At 42.1% G+C, this 24,058-nt stretch overlaps 1 protein-coding gene across 3 annotated transcripts in view; it reads left to right on the plus strand.

Moving 5' to 3' along the window:
- Nucleotides 1–23,953, plus strand: part of SNX8 (sorting nexin 8) — a 29,046-nt gene extending 5,093 nt beyond the window's left edge. For 2 of the 3 annotated variants that reach the window (XM_027803928.2, XM_055706738.1), the window contains exons 2-11: nucleotides 7,224–7,414; nucleotides 10,475–10,592; nucleotides 13,856–13,977; nucleotides 14,340–14,420; nucleotides 15,393–15,553; nucleotides 15,968–16,100; nucleotides 17,215–17,283; nucleotides 18,099–18,248; nucleotides 18,659–18,808; nucleotides 19,304–23,953. In XM_027803928.2, the coding sequence (XP_027659729.1) occupies nucleotides 7,224–7,414; nucleotides 10,475–10,592; nucleotides 13,856–13,977; nucleotides 14,340–14,420; nucleotides 15,393–15,553; nucleotides 15,968–16,100; nucleotides 17,215–17,283; nucleotides 18,099–18,248; nucleotides 18,659–18,808; nucleotides 19,304–19,417 (1,289 nt within the window). In that variant the 3' untranslated portion in view covers nucleotides 19,418–23,953. Of the gene's footprint in view, nucleotides 1–156; nucleotides 239–7,223; nucleotides 7,415–10,474; nucleotides 10,593–13,855; nucleotides 13,978–14,339; nucleotides 14,421–15,392; nucleotides 15,554–15,967; nucleotides 16,101–17,214; nucleotides 17,284–18,098; nucleotides 18,249–18,658; nucleotides 18,809–19,303 lie in introns of all 3 variants that reach the window. The other variant, XM_055706740.1, reaches the window with a different exon arrangement.
- The last annotated feature ends 105 nt before the right edge of the window (nucleotides 23,954–24,058 follow it).

Genomic DNA, 24,058 nt, shown 5'->3' on the forward strand with positions numbered 1-24,058 from the left:
GAAGAACTAATAGAGATTTCAAGTGGGTTATGCAGGGAAAGATGGTTTGCTTGGATTATATTCAGGATCCAATGTGAGTATGCTTTTGATAGGCCTGTGATGCTCCTGATGCAGATAATGCTTATAAATAAATTATTTTGGAATATTTCTGTCCAGGACTGATGTAAGATATTGGGATATTGAACAGCAGCCTTTGTGGAAAAAATGTCCTACTGTACCAAAGAGAGAGCTTGTTCAGGTATGTCTATTATGGATTTACCATCTGCTTCAGGAGCCTTGTAGAGATAAAACAGTTGTCTCTGAGTATTCTTGATCTGATTAACTTCCGCACTGATGATGGTGCTTCTGTAACTGTCTGATCTGCTCAGCTTTATTTAGAAAACTTGCCTTTCTTTGACAAAGATGATCTTGTGACCACTGAGAGAAGGTATCTAATGATCTTAGCAAAAGAAAAATAATGCTGTGAAAGCAGGAATGTGTTTATTTCTAGCATTGTGATGTTGGTTCAGTGATCCTGAAAGTTTCATGCCCATACGTAACTTTTTTTGGAGATTGGCATCTTGTCTGTGCATATTCTAGGAGGATCTACATCTCCTGAAGTAATGAGAGTCCTGACAGGGATCACTGATGCCCACCTGTGATGACATATGCAAATGCTGTCATTTTTATTTTGCAGGCTTAAAAGTATTTTAACATAATCAAGAGAGAAAAGAAAACTGATGATGTCCAGTGCATTAAAGTCAGTTTTGCAAAGTCGCTAGTATTGATTTATTTTTTTCTTTGCTTCCATTTGAATCTGTTTTTGCAATGATTGCAGGGAGCTAATCCAGGTGTGTTGGCTCAGGAGGGAGGGGGGTGTCTCCTTTTCTTTTAGTGGTAAATCTTTAACTGTCTGTGCAGCCTGTAGGAGGGCTCAGGAGGCAGAGCTGTACCAGTTACAGACAGTAGAATCTGCACATAACCACTCTGATTTTCCCAACAACCTTCGAGTTTTAGTGGCTTGGTGCAGACTGATGGAGAGAAATTTATCAGTCACATGTGGAACTGATACCAAAGGAGGGGAGCTTTGAGGATTGCTTTTCAACAGAATTTGAGATGTGAATGAGCTTGTTCTAACTAAAATGTTGAGAAGACCATTGGGAGACTGTAGTGTGTGGAGAGGCACACCATTTCTTAAATGCTGAGATGCTAAGATCAAGTGTAATTTAGAGGGTGAGAAATGTGTGAGGAAGATGAGAAGCAAAACAAAGTGATAAACAATTTCACAAAATGATAAACCATTTCTTCTGGTGGGATTTTCTTGACCTGCGTAAGGAAGGATGTTTGTGGAAACTTGGCAGCTCTGTAGTTAAGCTAAAATGCCTTTGTAAAAGTTTCCTGGAAAACAGTTGTATGTGTTAATGCTTGTTGGGTTACCTTTTTGGATGTGCATTTTTACACTTCCAACCTCTTTGTTAGAGCTGGGTGTGAAAAATGGTGGTTTAGCAATCTTCCATTGTGAGCTGGGAAACCACTCTGGTGAGGATTTGACTTTTTGTCTCTGTGTAGTCTTTGGGAACATTCCTCGAACTTTTCGCCCGTAATCCTGTTATTTCTCCAGTGAGTGTAGCTCCATATCACTTCATTGTGTTTGCTGCAGTTTGGGACTATGGTTCTGTGGCCGGCTTGTGAGTGGAATGTGTTCCTTGTATTCCCAGACTTGGGAAATCGCTTAATTAATCACTTGATCTAACAGCATAGTTAAAAGAACAGGGCACTAGACTTAAAGTTAGTTCTTTGTTCTGTCACACAGATTTACTGCGTGACGTTGGAAGGAGATAACGTGGTGTTGGAGTTTTTGTCTGCTGTAGTATGTGATTGCAATATTTTAAGAAGCAGTTGAGGTCTGCAGCTGTAGGGGAATGCAGAGATGCTAGTGCTTTTTAATGAATATGAAAAAAAGCTTAGTAGCCTCAGCTATTTTTCAGTTGTGCTATTACTTCTCTGTTTTGTCTTGGAAAGCACGAAGTGCTGAAGAGCAATCTTAAAATTAGAAACAGCCCCAAAATGATCACCAGACACCCCCCCCCCCCCCGAAAACCATAACTACACCCAACACCTCAAAAACAATGGGGGGGGGGGGGAAATGACCAACCAAAAGAAAAAAAAAAAAAAAACCAGCTCAAAAAATCCCTGACCAGCTAGCATAGGATGCATATTTAACATCTGTGCTGAGAAAGATGCTTTTGGTTTTGTTTTGTTTTGTTTTTTAATGAGAAAAAAATGTTAGAGCCTGTTTTTCAACATCTAATTTTATGATAGTGTGTGTATTATTTTATCTTGTCTTGGTTTTTATTGGATAGCTTGTATTTACAAGTGAATTGTTTGGAGAGAGAAGGAAGGACACTATTGCACCATCTCTTAATTAGAGTGATGCTAAATATGATTGCTTTTCTTGTACATAGTCATTAAGGACACCTCTTCCGTGTTGAACGTGGATCTTTGTATCAGTTAGCTTTGTTAGATAAAATAGACTAATCCCTTTGTTGTGCTCCTTTCTAAATAAGAATTGCATGGTTTAAAATTCCTTAAAAAACCCAGACAGGTCCCATCCAGTTGTCTCAAAAAATATTTAAAGCTTTTAATAGGAAGAAAGTTTTGTTTGCTTTTTTTTTTTTTTTTTTCTGGTCAGACTTCTGTTTTTCTTTTCTCGTTTTTAGGGAATTTCAAATTATGTAAGAATTTTTAAAAAAAGCGGGGAAGGGAATCTGTCTGAAGTTGTAGTTGAAATCTGCACCAGTTTTTGGAGAGGTTGATGTGGACACTGAATTCTGGAATTACAGAGGAATGTGTTTGACACAATAAGGGGGAAAGGCATTTCCATAATTCCTGAGGCTTTTCATGAGAAGACAGAAAGGAAAGGGAAATGCTGATTAATGATATTTACATTGCTGCTTTAATATTCATGGCCAAGGAGTTTGTAGTGGAGCCCTCACTTTTGCCAGGGAGAAATCTGAGGTATCTGCGTACAAAACCAGTTGGTCCTCGTAGTCCCCTGTGTTTCCTGTGAGTTGGCTCACCTCTGCTCCACATGGCTGTGGCCTGTGATGAGGAGGAAGAAATCTCGGCTGTTCTTCGTAAAGGCTTTGCTTCCTTTCAGACTCCTTTCTCCTTCTAGAAAATCTGTGACTAATGTAACAAGTAATGCTGTGGTGCTTCCCATTTCAGTGTGTCTAATAAATTTAGCTGATAGCAGCCATCTGTGAAAAGGAGATAGGGTCTCCAGATTTGGTTGGCAGAACTTAAGGAAGGGAGATCTGTGTTGTGATTTACCACCTACACTTCCAGTCCCTGCACTGCCCTTCTCTACTGTGTGTGCTTACTCTCCTGTAAAACCTGTGTGCAACTAACCAGACACTTGAAATTCTACTTTGCGCTTCATAAATGTGTGATTTTAGAAATGTTGATTGAAAAAGCTGGTAACTCTGTGGAGGGTAGATTGTAGTCGAGTTGTATGAATGGGAGTAATGAATGTTGGGTGCTAACTAAAGCGTGAAATGGCTGGTATAAAGTAGCGAAGGTTTCTGTTTGGTTGTTCTCTGGGTGAGTTTCTCAACCCCTTTCAGTCCAAAGGCTACCTGACTTGTTACCGAAAAACCAACAAAAGAAGTATAATGCAGTGTTTTCATAGTTGTTTTCTTTTGCAACCAAACAAAAATTAGGCCATGCTTTGAATGCTTCTTTAAACTTTTATTTCTTGTTATCTTGTTGGTTCTTGTTTGGATACGTATGCATGTATATAATCTTGCTCACTTTTATATCAAATTGTTTTCAGTTGCACCAGGCTACTTCCTGGTATCTTAACTGACAACAGATTGAGAAAATCTGCAGTAACAAAAGCCTAACTTGCACAAAAAAAGCCTATTTTTATTTTATCTGCTTCCCTGTGTTCCAGGGGACCATTCCATACCTCATTTCTGTATTCACTTGCTGCTCTAAGTATATAAACTTTACGAGATGATGATCTGCTGAAACCAAAGGGAATGTTTTCAAAATTAGCCGTTCTCCAGCAGAGAGTGCGTGATGGGAAGCATTAAGTGTTTTGTTACAATGTGTGTAAATCCTTTTGCTGGTTGAACACAGGAGCTCATACCAATGAGTTCCCACTATTATCCACCATTCCTGGCCAGGGCTCTTGAGGCTGTTCCTGAATTGACTCTTTACTAAGTAGAATGGAAAATGGGCTGAAGAATAGTTTCAGTAGATATTGCTCTGTAGGGTTAGTGTTAACACCGTGATAAGCTTTTCCTAAAACAGGTTAACAGCTGTTCCAAAGTGATTTTGTTCTGTTCTCAGACCACTGTTTGAGGGTGTAAATTCACTGTGAGTAGCAGTCTTGTTGATATGGAACATGCTGAGATTATTAATTAAAGAGTAATTATTCAGACTTGTTTGTGTGGTTGTTTGATTTGTATGATTTCACACAGTTAGGCAAGGTTGAGATGTAAAGAAGCTACAAAATATTTCAGGAGGAGCCAAGTGTGTGAACTGCTGATAAAGAGAAGGTATCTCCTGTGGGTGAATTTTAGAAAGCAAATTTAGGGAATAAATTGATGAAAAATTGGTGAAGTATTACAAATGCAAAGAGCAACACGACTGAATTTTCACAGGAATGTTGAGTCTTGTCTGGATCCCTCTGTGGGGCTTCGCTCTGTAGTTGTCTTACAGGGTAATGTGGGTTTGGATCACTGTAATGAATCTGAGGGTCCTTCTCAACATCAGCGTGGTTGATCATGCTGCAGGTTCCAGGACTTAGAGGTGAAATACTGAAGGATTCGTGGTTCATCCTATACCTCTCTTCCCCTGCTACCTGTCTTTTGCCACCAGGAGTTTCAGTAGTTTACCAGCTGGTGCTGAGCCCCAGTTCAGGGAACTGTTTGTGCTGTGAAAGCCCTGCTTTGTTGGTTGGCCAGCAGAAAGACACAAAGCAGGGAGAGTGAACCAACAGGCAGGAGCGTTGTGTTAGCACAGATCGGCGCTGCTCTTGGGGAAATAGGTGGGCTGCGTTTTGGCTAGCCCCTCTTTGGGAGGCTAGCTCACAGTGACTGCCTTGGCAGCCTGAGCCAGTGGTTTAACATCACGGAGGACTGTGGAATTCTCTGTGTGCGCTGAAGGAGTAACAAAATCGCCTGTGTCATGTTGCATTTCACTGGTGTGTCTTGAGCAATTAAACCCAAGAATTACGAGGGTGTGTACCCAGAGAACCGCTGCTCAGAAGAGCGAGGCTGTCTCAGGCTTTCCATAGTTCTTTTTGTTTGTATTTTTTACACTTCCTCATGATAGTGTGGTTTGTTATACCTTGCTGCCCTGTAAAAGGTCAGGTGGGCAAGGTTTTTTCTACACTAGAAAATCTTTTGCCTTGCTGTCTCTATTCTGCGTTTTCTTTCTTCCTTCTCAGTTCAGCATCTATCTGAAAAGTGGCCATCCAGATAAGTTATCACTTTATCCAGCAGTATCCCTTGTCAACATTGAATTAGCTTGCGTTATCTTACCACAAATTTCTGGCAGGTAGCTGGAACATTTTAGAAGCTGCTGTGTAGGTGGGGTTAGCAGGTGATACATTATTAGTCCATTAAAGCAGAGGTGTTAAGACTTGCTTCTCTGAGTCACATTAGCAAGAATCTGAAGCCTGATGAGACATGTGGGATAAGGTCATTTGTCCTGGATTTGGTTTGGTTTCCTTAAGCCATTTTATGCAACCAAAACCCAAGTGTCTGTTCTGAAGCTGTGTATCTGGGGAATTGGAGATTACCTGTTTTTTCCATTTATTAGGGCCTGCAACACATGAAGGAGCAGGTGGGAAATCCTTATCAGGAGGAGGCCCGGGCTTTCAAGTTAAGGTTATGAGTTCTTATCTTCCCCGAGTTAATCTGTTAACACAATTACCAACTTTCAGAACTACATATCAAGGCTTAAAGAAATGGTTCTTGCTTCTATAGTGTTACTGTCTTCCTGTGACCTAAACATTTTAAATATATCTAAGAAGGGGTGTGCGTTCTGTACAGTGGCAAAGAAAGGGTGATGAATACTGCCTAGCTTTTCTAGGTAATTTTTCATCAGTGGATTTAACTTGCTTTGTAACAGAACTTTCTTGCAGTATCCCTCTTAAACATAGACAGAGAGGAAGCAATCCACCTGTTCCAGACTGGAGAACAGAACTCAGGTATGAGTTGAATAGATTCCAGGGTTATGTCCACATTTTTCATCCTGATTTTTATGTGTGAAATGGGTAGGAAAAAAAGGGATTGCTTTGAAAAACAATGTAAGCTTAGTTTACAGTTGTATAATGTGGTTATGAAGTCAAGTTGAGATAATGGGCTGCAGTCAGTCATTCGATAAGAGAGTACTCTGAATCATCATCTTTGCCCCTTCTTTAATGTTGTTTGTCCTCTAGTGCCATATTCTTAAGAGCCGTCTTTTTTCACTTTTCTTTCTGGCTGAGAATCAGTTTGAATCTCTGTCCAAAGTTGTCCAGCTATGGTTGAATTCACTGTCAAAAGCTGTTTGTTTGTTAGCTACAAGCAGTGGAATAGGTGTATTTGAAAGATTTTGCCAGAGCTTGCTGTGACTGAGGAATTGTTGGGTTGGTAGCCCTTATTAGGAACCTTTTTCCCCTGCTCTTGAACTTAAGCATATTGACATAGTAAATTATTGTAATTCACACCCACTCTAGCATACTGTTGTAGAGTTTAATAAAATCATGTCAGATGAATTGTCTCCTTCCTTTGTAATGACATGTAAAATTTAATACATTAATTTTGCAGCACTGTAAAATAACACATTTTCTTTCCTTCCATGAGTTGTTCTAGGCAGGATCCAAAAGTGCTGAGCTAGGGTTTCGTTCATTTTGGCAGATCCTGCTGTGGTGGGAGCTGGGCAGACAGGAAACGCAGGCCTCTTAGCTGATTCACAGAACAAATTCGGCCTGTGATGATTCTTCTGCTTAGCAGAGATGTCTTTCTGACTCGGTGTAATTGGTGGTGCTCCTGGGTGTTGTGAAGAGGGAGGTACCAATGTTGAACGTGTGCGAGGTAGCATCGCCTCCCAGGGGAGTGGTTTGACTGTTCTGGTTGTGTTGCACCACCGTGGGCATGCTGAGCAAGGGAACAGAATATTTTTAAGGCTACTGCTTTTACTTTATCTTATCAAGTCTATTGGGCTGTGTTTCCCTTTTTGTCTTTTAGATTTGGCAAAGCCTCCAGTAAATGAACCGAGGGAACCGGAACAGTTTCTAATGCAGGCACCCCAGGGAAATCCACTGCTGCTTTCCCACACCCTACAAGAACTATTGAGCAAGGATAGTGTGCAGGTGGAGCTTATACCTGAGAAGAAGGGTCTTTTTCTGAAACATGTGGAATATGAGGTTTCCAGCAAGGTAATGTGACCAAGCATTGTTTTTAATGAGAATGTGTCTTCTTAAGAATGTCTGTGCAGCTGCTGTTGGCAAAGTCTTGACTAATTTGATAGATGTGTTGTGTGAGGCTGGTTTTGAGTAGGCCAGTTGTGTGGGCTTAATGCAGTAGCACTATGCTTTCTTGACATGGGCTTCTGCAGTATGGAGCATCTTCTGACTGAGGTGTGATGGATTGTCTGCTAGTTTACTCGCTTGAAACCTGAGCTCTGTACAAAAGCAGATGTGTAACACTGAAAGCCAAATGTTTTTGTAACGGATTGGTGTAGATGACTGGATATTTCAAACTGTTTTGCACTGGTGAAGAAACTGTATTGGGAGTGCTAAACTAAAATCCTTTATCAGCAGAAAAGGTCCTGCAAATCCTTCTGCAGAGTCTAGGCCACTTCCAGTTTACTTGCCCTCATCCTGACCTGTAGGTTTCTCTCTTTGGTATAAGAAAGAATTGAAGATGATATATCTTTTCCTACTTATAGAGTGGGCAATGAAATAGCTCTCCAGTAGCTTTTGTGTGTTTTTTCAAGAAGGAAATGTCATCTTCGAAGTAGACCATGAGCAATTTGCATATCCCAGGCCACCAAAACATCAGTTGTTGAGTAGTGCTCAAACTGTTGTAGTCACTGTTGTACATACTCAGTGACATGTTTGGGTCTCTTGTCTGTAGTGGCGTTTGGGGCTTTGGATGTTTTAGACTGACAAACTTACAGATGTTTGTGGCAGTTCTGAGGGGGAAAGGGCAGACACACTGAATGCTTCTGTGGGCTTTCTAGGACTTGGTGTTTATTTTTGCCTGTGATTTCAGGGCACAGGACTCGGTGACCCTGGTTGTCTCTCTGCGTTTTGAATTTAGGAACCCATTACCAGTTCCTTTCAGTTGCTGCCATCTCTCCTGCACTTGTAGCTGTAGAATGATACTTCCTCAAAAAGAAGCATAGCTTGGCCTTGAGCTTCATCTGAGATCTGCAACACAAATCAACATCCAATTTCAGAGCAGACAGAGGGCGGCCCTGTGGGCTGTGTGCATTGTGTTCCAGTTAGATGCTTCATTTTTGAAAATTGGTAGTGCCACCATAAGTGGTGGATGATATGCAATGCAAGTGTAGTGAGAATGAATGGTGTTGTGTAGTCCTTATTAGCTCCAGTAGTTAAATCTGTAGTAATAATGTGGGAGGTTGTGGGTTATTTCTTTATTTATTATTTTTAAAGGATTTCTACTGAAGTGTCTTGTTCTAGTTGCTACCTAACTCCTTTTGGAATGAAAAAACAGTTTCTTTGGCCTTTTCTATATATTGATCTAAGAAATGCAGAGTGAAGGACTAAGGTTTTAAGGGAACTTTCAATCTTTGTTTATAGATCTAACATCAGCAAGAGGTGTCTCTCTTGTGAGGTTCATTTAAAACATCAGTCATTTGGGCTAATACTTAACGTGCCACCTCTGGATTTGAAACTGATTTAGAGCTCAGGGATTTGCAGTACTTCTGCAGAAAAGAGCTGTCCAGAGCACTTTAAGAGTGTCAGCACTGTACCTAAATGTTCTGTCTAATTTGGAAGACCAGAGAGTTTGAGGGAGTAATGGTATGTAACCACAGCAGATTTAAGGATATTTGTTACTTCTTGGGAAACCTCTTCCTCTCCATTTTGTAGTCTCTTTCATCTTGTGTGTGAATGAAATATTACTTCACTGAAAATCTTATGCTCCATAGAACTGTATTGGTGGGTTGACCCTGGGCTGGATACCAGGTGCCCACCACAGTTGCTCTACCACTCCCCTCCTCAGCTGAACAGGGGAGAGAAAACAATGGAAGGGCCGTGGGTCAAGATAAGGACAGGGAGAGATCACTCACCAGTTACTGTCACCGGCAAAATAGATGCGATTCAGGGAAATTAGTTTAATTTTATTACCAGTTAAATCAGAGTAAGATAAGGAGAAATAAAACCAAATATTAAAGTGCCTTCCCCCCACTCCTCCCTTCTTCCCAGGCTCAGCCTCACCCCATTTTCTCTCCCTGCTCCCTGCCAGTGGCGCAGGGGAACGGGGAATGGGGGTTGCAGTCAGCTCATCACTCCTTGTCTCTGCTGCTCCTTCCTCCGCAGGGGGAGGGTCCTCACACCCTTCCCCTGCCCCAGCCTGGGTCCCATCCGTGGGGTGCAGCCCTTCAGGAACAGGCTGCTCCAGCCTGGGCCCCCGCGGGGTCACAAGCCCGGCCAGCAAACCTGCTCCAGCCTGGGCCTCTCTCCATGAGCCCACGGGTCCTGCCAGGAGCTGCTCCAGCGTAGGCTTCCCATGGGGTCACAGCCTCCTTCGGGCGCCCACCTGCTCCGGCACGGGGTCCTCCATGGGCTGCAGGTGGGGATCTGCCCCCCCTCCAGCCCCCCCCCCCCCCCCCCCTGTTAACCTCCCCGGGCTGGGGGCACAGCTTGCCTCTCCATGGGCTTCCCTCGGGCTGCCAGGGAATCCCTGCTCCGACGCCTGGAGACCCCCGGCCTCCTCCTGCGCTGCCCTGGGGGTGCAGGGCTGCTGCTCTCACATACTCTCACTCCCTTCTCTGGCTGCAGTTGCTGTTGCTGCCCAGTTTTCTTCCTCCTCCTTAGATCTGTTGTCCCAGAGGTGCTGCCACCATTGCTGATGGGGCTCAGCCTTGGCCAGCGGTGAGTCCATCTTGGAGCTGGCTGGCCTTGGCTCCATCGGACATGGAGGAAGCTTCTAGCAGCTTCTCACAGAAGCCACCCCTGTAGCCTCCCTGCTACCAAAACCTTGCCACACAAACCCAGTATACTTGTAGTTAGAAGAATGCCATCTCTATTCATAATCACAAGGTAGCTGCCTTTGGAGTCTTCTCTCACCTTCCCACCACAAGACCTCTGAAGACAAATACATCCTTTCTGCAGTCTGGGTGTGTTTTCTTTCTTTTCTTCGTTTTGTTTTTAGTGCAGCTGATTGCAAAAAAAACCCCAAAATACAGAAATACTGCTGACTGTCCAAGCCTGTGTATTGATTTATTCTCCCTCTTTTCTTAATTGCAGAGATTCAAATGTTCAGTCTACAGGCGATACAATGATTTTGTGGTGTTCCATGAGATGCTGCTTCAGAAGTTCCCATATCGTATGGTGCCAGCACTTCCACCAAAGAGGATGCTGGGAGGTAAACCTGGGTCTTTCTTTTGACTAGAGGGGTCACTGTGCAGGTGTGATCAAGGTGATAACTGTTGAAGAGAAATGTTTAAAGACTGAAAGTCTTTGCTTCTGCTTGGCTCAGAAAACAGCTTTGAGGTTATGATACACAATTTGGAGGTGTGAATTAATGCCACCCTAGAAATTCCCTATAGGTAAGATATTAACGTAAAATTTCAGTGGAGCTTCTTTCCATGGAAGTTCGGATGTAATCTTTTTTGGTAAGATTTGAGGCATAGTTTTGCACAAGAGCATGGCAGAGTTGTAGGTACTGTTTTTTAGGAAAATAGCTTACAATGATCAGTGCTGCAGTGCTACCAGTGCAGAATTGCTACCATACTGTTGAACAGCTGTAGTATGTATTGTAGCATGTTGTTTTGTGAAGTGTTCAGAATAGAAAAGATTTGTGGAAATCTCCTTGTTTTTCTATAGCAACAGAAAATAGAGATTAAAAAAAATATTAAAAATCTATATGAAAAGGCCTAAAACTGCAGAGGAGCTGATTGTGTAAAACCAACAAAATTGCTTCTCCAGTGAGAGCCTACTTGATCCTGTTGAGTTAATGTTGGGGTTTGACCTCACACACGCCTAAAAAGGACTAGTGAACAGTGGTGAGAAGTGAACAGCTTCAGCACTGCCTGTAACAGTATCACCTTGCACAGCAGCATGACCATGCAGGCTGTGGAATTACGCTTTCTCAATTTATGTGTAAAAAGGCATCTGGCAGATAAACCGACTGCCTTAAAAGAGCGATCAAACTTCTGGTTTTCCTGTTCTAAAATGAGCTTGTTGATTGGCTTAGGATAACCAGAAGCTAAAAACTGAGGCTGGAATCAGAGTGTCAGTTCACTCAAGTATATTTTAGCTGTTAGAATAGGAACCAATGAAGTATCTCAAGACTTGAAAGCATGTTAAAGCTCCTTCAGGTGTGTTTTTTCAGTAATCTGAAATATTGATACTGGTTTTAAACATCTATTATTTCAAATGTTGCATAACTGTAAAAAATCCTGTCTTGCTTTATACTTTATCTGTGAAAGAACAAGCCTTTCACTGTCTGGTCTTCCACTCATGCTGCTAAACTTACCTTGTTCCAATAAACAATCAATGTTAGTCAAGGAGTCCATGTATTGCTGCAGTAAAGGGGAATCAGTAAACAGTGCGCAGAGCTGTGTGTGTAGTGAATGGGAACAAAGAAAAGTAACAGTGCTGAAAAGCTTCACTGTTCATATATTCTTATGATGGAACATAAATTGTGAAGACCTTTTTTCTGGGGTTGCAAAAACATGTCTGTTGAATTTGATCTGATTCAGTGTTCTCAGCCAGAATTTCCAGAATTTCCACTTCATGCAACACTTGTAAGCAAAGTCACTTTCTCTGATTAATCTCAGTGGAGAGAGGATGATTGGAAGAAGCTACCAATATATATCATTCATCAGTCGCTGTTATTTCCTTGCATTGCCGGTGTGTTGATATTTCTGTGCATTCACTGGTGCGTTTCTTCCCACAGATATTGTATGTTGAAGAAAAAACTGATAGGATTAGTTCCCAAACTGTGCTAGGAGTACAGTCCTTAATACAGTCCAAAACTGTGTTAAGGCAGAGTGATGATTGCCTTTAGTTCAGTGACTCTGCATATAGAAAAGTTGTGTAAGTGGTCTTGATAGAAACTACGAACAGGAGAAAGGAAATGGAATGGGTAGTTATTATTTCCGAACGGGTTAATAGACTGACAAATTGAACTGAAGGGCACAGGTTTTGATGAATTAATATAGGTGTGTGACTCTTGTGGCCTCCGTGGACCCAGAGCTGGATGGGCAAAGCTACACACTTTATATTCTCTTTATGCTTCTCTACTAAGTTACACTATTATTTTCATGATGGTCTGCTTTCATCCATCTGTCATCTGCTCTTCTCATTTTCGAGGATAGCAGCAAACTGAGGCAGATCTTGTAGGAAGTGTGTAGATGACATCAGAAATCTCCATGTAGGCTACAAAGCAAAATCAAGATCTGCAACCCTAATGACAGAAAAATCATTTGACGGGTGATACTGTACTAAGGGTTGTTATAGAGCAGGGGTCCTCAAACTACGGCCCATGGGCTGGATACGGCCCCCCAGGGTCCTCAATCCAGCCCCCGGTATTTACAGACCCACCCCCACCCTGCCACCGGGGGTTGGGGGGGGAAACCAAGCAGCCGCAGATGACTCCCTGCCACTTCATCCACATGCCGGCCCCCTGTTTAAAAGGTTTGAGGACCCCTGTTATAGAGGGTCCATGCAGCTGCAAAACCTAACTTAAAACTGAGGCAAAAGACTAATACCCATTCATGATATGAGAATGTTGTCATGGATAAGAGCATTCCTTTAATTTCATTCTGTGCTGCTTTCTTTCCCTTCAATCTTATTTTAGTGTAAATGTTCATCTTTCCTGAAAAACTCCAGCAATTTTGATTTACTGCCTTACTGCAGTGTGGCCAGATTGAAATTCTTCCTGTTTCAGAACGATGAGTGGAACTTTTTTAGTTTGACGAGTAAGGACTCTGGATGGATATACTGCAGATTGCTGTGCTGGTCTTCCAAAGTACTTTTTGACATCTTGTATGAAAAAGATGGGTACTGATCTTGAAAAAGACAACTGAAAAAAACCCCTTTATTCTCCTAGCCCCAAAATGCTTAAAAGCATGGAGTAGGGACAGATGAAGGTACAGCACACTGAAGCTAGTTTTTCAGCATAGTGAGCAAAAAACCCATAATAATTTCTGGGATGATCACCTTGAAAGTGGCAGTGATCTTTGCGGTGGTAAGAAGGCAGTGGGTTGTGCCCACGAGTACGAAACAGACTGAGATCCCCTCTGGGGACCACCTGTGGAATTGATGCAGAGGAAGAAGAATCTTTGTATGCCCACAGTTTGTAAGTGGAGCCTTCAGGCTTTAGACTCGGTTGTTCATCCTGCTTTCCTGACCCACCTGTGGAAGTAACTACACATAGATTTGTATGCTGGATTTCAGTAAGATATAAAGAACCACTTGAAGAAGGATTTGTTCTGGAGGTCAGTGCAAAAGTTCTGTTTTAGGGAGCTGACAGACTATAGGTAACCAACCATTCTTTGGTTTTGTTGCAGTGCTTTAGCAAGGGTTATAAGCACAAGGAAATTATTGGACTGCGTGCTTTCTTCTCCTGAGCAGCTATAATGATGTGGTGCATCAATTAAAATTTAATGTTTCTTCTTGTAGCTGATCGAGAATTCATAGAATCTAGGAGGAGAGCGCTGAAGCGTTTTATAAACCTGGTGGCTCGACATCCCCCTTTCTCAGAAGATGTGCTCTTGAAACTCTTCTTGTCATTCAGTGGCTCAGTGAGTACTTGTTAGCAATAGCCTTGGGTTTGCATATCTCTGTAACTGCTTCGCTGGGCAGAGTTCAGAATGGCTTTTGACCTACAGATTGTTGCTTCTTGTGATGAGAATTTTCTCTCAGTAAGTATTTCTACAGCTGGAAAGTGAAAGGTAATTTCACTCAAGGCCAGGAGTACAGTATTTTGAAAATGATAACTGTTCTTAGGGGAATATGTATAATGCTTTTTCTTAAATTAAATATAACCTGGGTAAAGCTGTATCTGCTAAGTTGTGCCTTATTGTTGCTATATGTCCTAGACCTGTGTGAACTGCTGTGCATTACTTAGTTCTTTCATGCTCATTTGATTCTGTATCTTCTCCAGGATGTACAGAATAAGCTAAGAGAGTTGGTCCAGGGAGTAGGAGATGAATTTATGACTTGCAGATTAGCAACCCAGGCCAAGGTATGTATGTGAATTTCTTGCAAAATATTGTTCCAGTTTCAGTGGTGCTCTCCTCCAGGTGGATCAGTTATGGCATTTGTTGAGTGATGGAGACCTTAGGTAGGAGACAGTTGTTTCTGAAGTTTGAAGGACTTTAAAACTTGTATTTTTATCAAAAAGATCAAATAAATGTTTGCCTCTTAAGGGCCTGACATTTCTGGCTAAATGCTGGTACATGAATATGACGGAGATTACATAATGAATCCTGCTCAGAACATGTTTCTTGGCGATTACTTGTACTTGCATAACAAACTCACTCACATACTGTACAATTTAAAAGCTAATATCTAGATTGATGTCTTCCCCGTGTATTCATGCCCTCATTCTGTCTGTCGTCGTCTCCCTGTGGGAGGGTAATTTGGACTGTTATAGAGAAGTTAGTTAAGTTCTCCGTATATCTTTTTATCCCAGTGATTAGTGCTGTGGTGATTTTTAAATAGACATTCGCTGTGTTCATTGGGCAATTTTAAAGCAAGTGGTTGTTCAGGTTCCTGCAATACTAGCAGAAGGTTTTGCAACTGGAGCTTAATTCAGGCTTTTACCAGTGATACACAGGTCAAAAAGAGCTGAACTTTCAGTACATGCTTGACTTTGCCGAGCTGGCAGTTACTAGTAGCGTCAGATCAGAACCTGTGAGCTTGAAACCTCACAAACTCCATTTTAACTGCATAGTAGAATCACGGAGTTTGCCAAATCTCTACACCTGGTATTTGAATCTCATTCTGCCTCTGCAAATTAGGAGTATTTGTATGACATCTGACTTGGACACCTCAATCGTGAAGCTAATCTGTTCAGGGTTGTTACAGCATGGCATGAGAGAGCGTGCGCGAGAGGGAAACCTGTCTCTCTTCTGACTATATGGTATGCCCACCGTTAACATATGTGAATGTGCATCTGATTTGTCCACTATTAATCTCTCTTGTGTTTCTTTAGGACTTCCTTCCAGCTGACATACAAGCCCAGTTTGCTGCCAGCAGGGAGCTCATCAGAAATATTTATAATAGCTTCTATAAGCTTCGGGACCGTGCGGAGAGGATAGCTTCTCGAGCCATTGATAATGCCTCAGATCTTCTCATATTTGGAAAGGAGCTAAGGTAGGTTGGCAGGAAGAGGATTTGCTATTGTGAACTTTTCTGCTGTTCTTTCACAACTGAAAACTGTTTTAAGGTTTACCTGCAAATAGTCTGGTAAGAATGGGCATTTCAATGTATGTTGTAGGTCATAATAAAATTTTTCCTACTATAAAAGAAGAAGTTGCATGCTTTCCACTAAGGTTATGTTCCATAGAGAAAGAGGAAAGAAAATACAATACCTTGACATTCAGGTGCTGGTTTTAGTGTTTTTTTCCCCCAGTATATACACAGCTCTGTATTTGTGATTGTGCAGTAGTAGCTTAGCACTGCACGCTATTTAAACAGATTTTAAACTCTGAACGGCTCTCTGCAAATAAGTGTATCTGCTTAGTGGAATTTGTCTCCTAGATTTGAATACTACTTATCTCCTCCTAGTGCTTTGGGCTCAGACACTACACCGCTTCCTTCCTGGGCTGCATTGAATAATAGCACATGGGGGACCCTGAAACAAGCCTTGAAGGGTCTGTCTGTTGAATTTGCACTTCTGGCAGATAAGGCTGTGCAGCAGGTGAGTTCTTTACTTTTTCCTTTTTTTTCCTTCTTTTTGTAAAACAAAGCGAGCACATTGCTGTCTTTCATCTTGAATCATGAGCTCTGTGGACATAGGCACTCTAAAGAGTTGAAAGGAAAATAGTAGTCCAAACTCACATCCTCAGCCACCAGCCCGCTTGTTCAAGCTTGTTCATTCTTCAAATGAAGAACCTGGACTGTGTTTAAGTTGGGGAAAAAATATAATGGGCAAGGGAAAGGAGGGAAAAGCCTGCTTTCTATTTTTATTCCAAATGGTTATTGGACAGGTTAAGTTGTACTACTGTACTGAGCTGTCCAGAAGTCCTGCATTCTGTTTTATTAATCTGCTACAGAGAATCTGAAAGAACTAATTTCTGAATCAAATTTTGGCATTCATGTTCTTAAACATTACATGGGAGTCTTTCAGACAGAAGCATCATGTTCCTGTGTAAGTGTGCAGTGTGATAATGACTGTTAAAATAATGTGAGAGCATGACAGTCTGGAAAGGAAAAGTAATAGTGATAGTTTCTTCTTCACTTCATCTCATTGTGTTAAAATACTCAGCATGCTTTTATAGATCCGTCAGACCAGGTCTTTTTCTCCAGAGTTTATGCTCTGGAGAGCTCTTTTGATACAGGAGAAAAGACAGATTTTGTAAAATAAAAAAAAACAAGTAGTGAAATTTGGCTTGGTGTCTCATCTCTGACTTCTGATGCATGAACTGTTATGGGGAACATGCAGGCATTTATAACTTTAATGGACTAGTTACCTGGTAAGATAACTACAAGATGAAAGATTGGAGGAATCTGCAAAAGCAAGAAATTCCAGGCAGAGTGAGCCAAAAGAAACTGACACACAGGACTGTGAAACTAACTCTTCTTGTTAGAATGATCAGTCAGTTGGAAAAGCTGTTCCTGCTCCAGTCAGATCTTTGTTCTGCTTGCTGAAGACTTAACATGCCAGTGCAATCTGAAAGATTTTTGATGTGCTTGTGTAAGTGTTGATATGCCCTTGAGAATACAGTGGAGGGCTTGCATGGTGTAAGGATGTGAACTGTGATGTTGATTCTTGCCAGGCTTACATAAAATGTACTTTTTTCCTTGTTTTCTAGGGTAAACAGGAAGAGAATGATGTGGTGGAGAAGCTGAACCTTTTCCTGGATTTACTCCAGTCCTATAAAGTGAGCTCTGCTGTTCTTCTGCCAATGAGAAAGTTGTTTAGCGCAAGCTTGTGCTCTTTAGAGGGTGTAACGCCAACTGGATGGAAAACTGTCTGGGAGGCCAGTTCAGAGGCAAACTGGGCATCTGGCAGAGGGAGGGGAGTGGCTGTTGGCCGTAGCTAGCTCTGTAGCCTTAGTGATCAGCTCATCTTGTGACAAGAACTTGCAAACAGCAAATGCTGTAAGGAATTTAAAAATATGACTGCTTGAACTATATGGATCAGCTAACCTTTTTTTCAGATTTGGCTGCTTTTGAGTCAAAGCAGTGAATTAGATCACTAGGGGTTTGTTCATGGAGGCGTGAGCTCAGTTACAAATGAAAGAATTTCTGTTAATATTAATCTTCTCGTCAAAGGCACTTTTCTTTAGAAGCACCTACTGAAACTGTATGTGGCAGCCTCTCCTGCCATTCCCAGGCCTGGATGGGACACTGGCAAGCAAATAGGACACTGGCAAGCTCTTACCACAGTTAATTGCAAGCACTTAATATTGAGAAGGAAGCAAGAGATAAGAGGCCTGATAAGATCCAAAATGTTGGCAGAAGTGATGCTTCAGATTGCCTCTTAAGCTCGCTGGTCTGGGTCCAAGCAGTTTTGTTTCTTGAATTCTTAACTGCCAACATTTTTTGACCCTCTTGAAAGCAAAGAAACAAAAATCAACAGCATAGAAATTACGTAAAGTGTGACTATGCGTTTGTGTTCCTGACGTACTTGGCTTGTGTGCTTGCTGTCTCTTAGCTTCCACTATGTACCTCTTTTTTTCCTTTTCCTGTAAAGGACCTGTGTGAAAGACATGAGAAGGGGGTATTGCACAAGCACCAGCGAGCCTTGCATAAGTACAGCATGATGAAGAAGCAGATGATGAGTGCCACTGTGCAGAACAAAGAACCAGAATCTGTGGAGCAATTGGAGTCTCGGATTGTGGAGGTAGGGGAGGTGCCTGGGACAGCAAAGGGCAGTACTGGACTCCTGTAATGGTGCCACTGTGTAGCTCGGCCGTATTTGCAGAAAGCCATTAGACTGAAAGGGTAACTTGTGCTTTGGGTAATATGAGCTACCTGCTGTGCTGCATGGAAAATGCGTTTGTTTTCCGCAACACTTACTACTACTGGCTCTTTGGCAACATGTCATTTGCAGGAGCTGTGGAAAGCAATAGTCTGCAGGATGGGAAGTGCAGTTGTTGCCATATCAAATGGGTTTAGGAACTGCTTTTTTAGGGGTTTGGTATGTGCTTGAATTGCTAGTATGGTGAGGAATGCTGTTTTCTCCTGCTGCAAGTGAACCTCCTTGGCACCCTCTTCCTGGCAACGTATTTCACAGAGTTTCTGTTCTTTCAGCAAGAAAATGCTATCCTAACCATGGAGCTGCGGAATTACTTCTCTCTCTATTGCCTGCATCAGGAGACACAGCTTATCCACATCTATCTGCCTCTCACGTCTCACATTTTGGGGGCCTTTGTCAACTCCCAGATCCAGGGTCACAAAGAGGTGAGTTCTTCTGGACTGTATTCTTTTTCCCAAATTACAAATGAGAATTTGAATGTGTTTGCTAGGTGAATCTGTTTTTTGTTATGCTGCACAGAAATTATAGGACAAGGAACAGCTTCCTGGGTTTTGCTGGAAATTCAAGAGCTCCCTTTTATTAACCCCTAAATAGGACCTTCAGCATTCCCATATATAGACTTTCTTACGTTCATTATATTAGAAAAGTCTCTTCCCCTTCAGCTCCCTTCTTTCCCTTCAGTGAAGGAGCTTGACCAAGGTATGGGAAATTCCTTAGCCTGCATGCTCAGTAAAACGTTCAGAGCACTGCATTGTAGCACCAGTCTGAAAGGGACAATCTGGGTCCACTGGACTTTCCCAAAGCACTTCAGCAAATTTGTGTTGTGTTTTTGAATACACTGAAAGTACTGCTAAAATGGTGTGGTGAGATGATGGCCTTCTGTGTTGTCATACCTGTCTTCTCTCATTTTCTACTCACAGATGAGTAAAGTTTGGAATGAATTGAAGCCGAAGCTAAGCTGCCTCTTCGTGGGATCTAGCAGTATGCCAACTCCACCATTGTCACCTCCAGAGGGAAACTTCTTCTCCAATTAATGCTCTGAGCATCTAGCATGGAGCAAGAAGTGCAGTCAATGAAGGGGTGGGACCTCTACCTCCAAATGTTAGAATGAATCCTCCAAACAGCTTTTTTTTTTTTTTTTTTAAATACTGCTGCTTTGAGCTGCTCTCCAATTTAGACAGACTGGATTTGGGGCAGAACATACCGATACAAAGACAGTCTCTTAATTTTTAAATACTCTAGGGCAGAGCTGATGTTCATCCTGCAGACACTCTTCATGGGGTCAGGATGTGACCTGGTGCAGTGAGCGCTGTGGTGTTGTAGCTGATGCCTCTGCATCTTGTACTAACAGTCCTTGGATGTTTATCTGCACACACGCTGACACATCTCTGAAGTGCTGAGATGAACAGGATATCTGAAGCACTTGTTTGTAGTAGAGATGGATTGCCTTTTAAGCTAGGGAGATCCTGTGTTAGGGACATGCGTGCATAAGGAAAGCTGAAAGCCATCCCCCACCTCATTGATAGGTGTATGGATTTGATTTCTTCCTGCTAGACCTTAGCACAGAATACATGAATGGCGTGGTTGGATTCGTAACCCAGCTGGGCAGGGGTCAGCGCTGCTGTGTGATGGTAATTTTCTCAGCAGGGCTAGGCGGACTGTGCTGTCAGTGTGTTTCAGTTCACAGTGGCAGGACAGCCTAGGCACTTGCTTGTATTTTCCAGTTTGGGGCCAAAGACAACTCGGTTCAGGAACTCAGAGGAGTTTGCCTGGCATAAATGAGAAAATAATTGAATAAAACACTGCTTAATTGTAAACCACTGCCACTATACGAGCAGAACAGCTACAAGGTAGCTTGTTTATTTTCTTCTGGGGGTTTTGACATCCATCTGTTGAGTAGCTGTTCAGGACTATTGGAGAGCTGCTGAGCCTAAGGCTGGTGTTTTCTTTGGTCTAGTATCAGGTGAAGTATCCTGTTACGCCAGCAGGCTGGGACACAATGCTGATAAAGTTCATCAGTACTTATCAGGATGTTACTGTCATTCTTTTTTCTGGCTGTGGGTAGCATTGGAGTGTGTTTGTGAAGAAGGGAAGACAATGAAGTGACCGTTCTCTAACTCAAAATAGCAGGGTCCTTGGTAATGGGGTTTTCAGAACAATTTGTGACTCTGATAAAGGGACTAAACATTGTCCATGTTTCACTTTGTATCTCTGGTGACTTTCCCTTAGAGGTAAAGGGTAGGGGGAGGAGAACTTGCATGTTATGTTACCTTAGGGGAAATTGTGCATATCCTCCAGACAAGCCGATAACAAGAGAACTGCAAGTGTATGCAGCAAAACTCTGCATGAACAGGACCCCCCTGAACTTAACTTCTCTGGGGTCGAAATAGCTGCCAAAGGGGAATTTGAGACTTGGCTTCTTAGCGTTTTCTTTGAGCGGGTAAAAAGGAAGCACGTTAACAAGGATGAGTGCTCACTGTCAAACTGGAACCATTACAGTATTTTCCCATTGAGGAACTTCCCTATTAGCAGGAAATATATTTAAATCATCCAATCACAAAAGCTTTTTTTCTTTTTAATTTAGAAAATTCAATGCAGCATGAAGCTGCTCTTAGTCCAGGTGAAAATTATGGGTTAGTTCCTTCAGCTAGGAGCAAGATAAGAAGTTTCTTGCCCAGTTTCATGAGACTGTCATAACCATTACACATACCCTTCAAAATGTGGTAACGTGCATTTATGTGGGTGAATTTCTTGGGTGTTGAGCCTTGAAGAGTATGTAGGGTATCTTGTTTAACAGCCTTGCTGAGAATGTATTATTAAGAGCTTTTTATAGCAATTTAAATGGTAACTCTCTTCTGAGTCTTGCCTCACTGTGTATTGGCCTTGTCCAGCGAGAGAGATTAACTGCAAATGGCTGTGACAGATCTGATTCTCTCTCCTGAAGATTTCCAAAGCGATGCAGAAGAGACTCTGCTCACAAGCTCAAGAGCAAACTGGCTGGGGAGGGAGATGTTTCTACAGTGCAGTAACAAGATACTGTCTCAAGAACGGCACAAAAGGTTTTTCTGCCTGACCTTGTCTTGATTAGGAAGATAGATTGTGGTGTGGAAAGCGTGTCACCCTGTTTTTAAATGCTCTTTGCTCCTAGCACCTTTAGAAGGTGCTGACTGGTTATGGCCTGTCACTTGGTTAGTCTTGGTACCCATCCTCACCACATCAGGCAAGCAAGGCTAAATGAGGGAACAGCCAGACTGAAAATACTGTTATGTTTTGGGGCAAGATCTGGTATCTGTATGATGGATCTTCTGTGTAGTTTGGCTGGCTGGGGTAGGTGACTGGGCTATGTTCTGTAGGAGCATTTGCAAAGCATTAGCCCGAATGGAACTTCGTACTTCTCATATGTAGAAAAAAAGTTTCAGTTTTGGGCTTTATTTAAAAACAAAAAACCAGAAAAACACCAAAACCACATTTGGGCTTTAAACTAACTCCTCTTTCCTGTTCTGCTTCAAAGCAAGAATTCTGCAGTCCAAATGCGGAGACTGTAACAACGATAAACAGAGACCACATGACCTATAAGAAACTGGAATTATGTTGTTTTGAGAGAACACCCATTCCTCTGTTGTCAGCCCTTGCCTCTTTGAGGAGAGCAGTTTTGGGGATGAGGTTTTCTTGTCTTGGTTTTACTCTGTTCAAGTAGTATTTTGAGAACGGAGGCCTAGTATTCTCAAAGCTGATACAGCTAACAGCACTTTCAGAGTTCATTTCATACTGAACTGTCAAGCTTCTGTCTCATTCCTAAGTACATGGATGTGCTATTTCACACAACCAGTAGTTTGCAAACGTTATTTTTGGGAGACTAGTCAGTGTGCAAATAGCACTGTGATGTTTACCTCCATATGTGAGGGATTTCCTTAGTGGTTTTGTTCTGTTTAGTGTAGGGATCTGTCAAGACTCGGAGAGCAGCATCAAGTACAGCTTCCTTCCTCTAGAGGAAAGCAGCAGGGAATCAATCGAGATGACTTCAGTTGTCAGTCTCCCCTAGTCAGTGTAGGGGAAACAGTTCTAGTTACCTCCATGCTATTGCCTTCTGCAGCGAACAGCCTAGCTATACGCAAGGGTGAGAACAAGACTTAATGCGAGCTGGTTCTGTTGCTGGTGGCTGGGTAGACTGCAATAAACACTAAGCAAACCAGAAGAGCAATTGAAGAGTGTGTGCTGCCTATCCAAGAACTGATGCTCCTCCAAGATGTAGCGCCAAAGAGTTAATGTGCCTTCTTGAATGGAAGCTTTCTGTGTATTGCTTAAAGTCACAGGGACTTTCATGTGTGCAAAATAGTAACGGTAGAAAAGGCCTCTAATTGTTCTGTCAGTGTCAAATCTGTCATGGACATACCTGGGCACTAAACAGCCGAGAACCTGAACTTTGCCTGAAAATTATTTTATCAAAAGGGCTATATGCTTTTGTCACTCCTGAGATCTCCTCTGCTTCAAGCTGTAAAGTAGCAATATACAGGCTTTTTGACCAGTATTGTGTGTTGAAAGGCTTTCCAAACTATATTTACAGTACAACCTTAATCTTTGATCCTTCTTTCTCTCTCCTTCCATCTTCCTTACAAGTTGCTTCTCCTAAGTTGTAACATATTTTCAACAGTGCCTTGCTGCATCCCAGTGCTTTTACTCTTCTACTTTGCTAATGCAAGGGTGTAATTCCTGCACTTTGTAACAGGCTAATTTACAATTTTCAGTTTGAGCTGTTTCCTAAAAGACAAAGATCACCAGCTGGGGACAGAACTTACTTAAAACATGCCAATCTCCATAGCTGCAGCAGGTTCACTACTCTGGCACAAGCTAGAAGTCAGTGCTGGTGAAAGCATCTTCATAAAGGGATTGAAGTGACTGCAGAAGAGGGGATAGCAAACAGAAGTGCAAGCCTGAGCCGCACTTATTCTTTTTCTGCCTGAACTCCTGGAGGAACAGAAGGTAATTTGCTCCCTCACCATGCAATTTACAGTTTCTACCAGGAAATAGATCAAGATAATGAAACAGGTATCGGCTGCCAGTCATTCACTTTCCTACCACACAGTAAGCTCTTACGCCCTGTTACAAGCTACCTATCACCTTGTGCTTATTTTCTCTCCTCTACTTGCCTTGAAGCCAGAAACCCTTACTGCTATGTCAGAAGCAGAGGTGAGTATCAAAACCCCTAAGCAGCACAAAAGGAAAAGAAAGATTCTAAGGTGTTAGCTCGAAGTCTGAGCTGTGGCTGACTGAGCATATGAAGAAGGGCATTTTTGAGTGGTATAAATTATTCAGAACTGCTGGAGGGAGACAAGAAGAAACTATCTTGTTCAGAGGGTGTGAATTTTGCCTGCCTGGAATATCCTGTATCTTTGCTTTGCTCAAATAGCCTTATGTATGAAGCACTTTATCCAAATGCAGGAATTAAAGAACTATTACTACAACTGGTAGACTGGAAATGTTTACAGATCCTATATTACATTCCAAGATTCTATCTGTAAGTGTTATATGTGTTTGTAAAAGTGTTTAAAACAAAAAAAACAAAACAAAACTTGTGTAAGAAGTTACATATGTGATGTGTTATTTCTAACAGTTTGATTAAGCTTTTGCTGCCCAGTGTGCTGTGTTGGGCTGACCTGAATGCTGAACAGGTCACC

Source organism: Falco cherrug, chromosome 4 (assembly GCF_023634085.1).
Source record: "Falco cherrug isolate bFalChe1 chromosome 4, bFalChe1.pri, whole genome shotgun sequence".
Lineage (NCBI taxonomy): Eukaryota > Metazoa > Chordata > Aves > Falconiformes > Falconidae > Falco > Falco cherrug.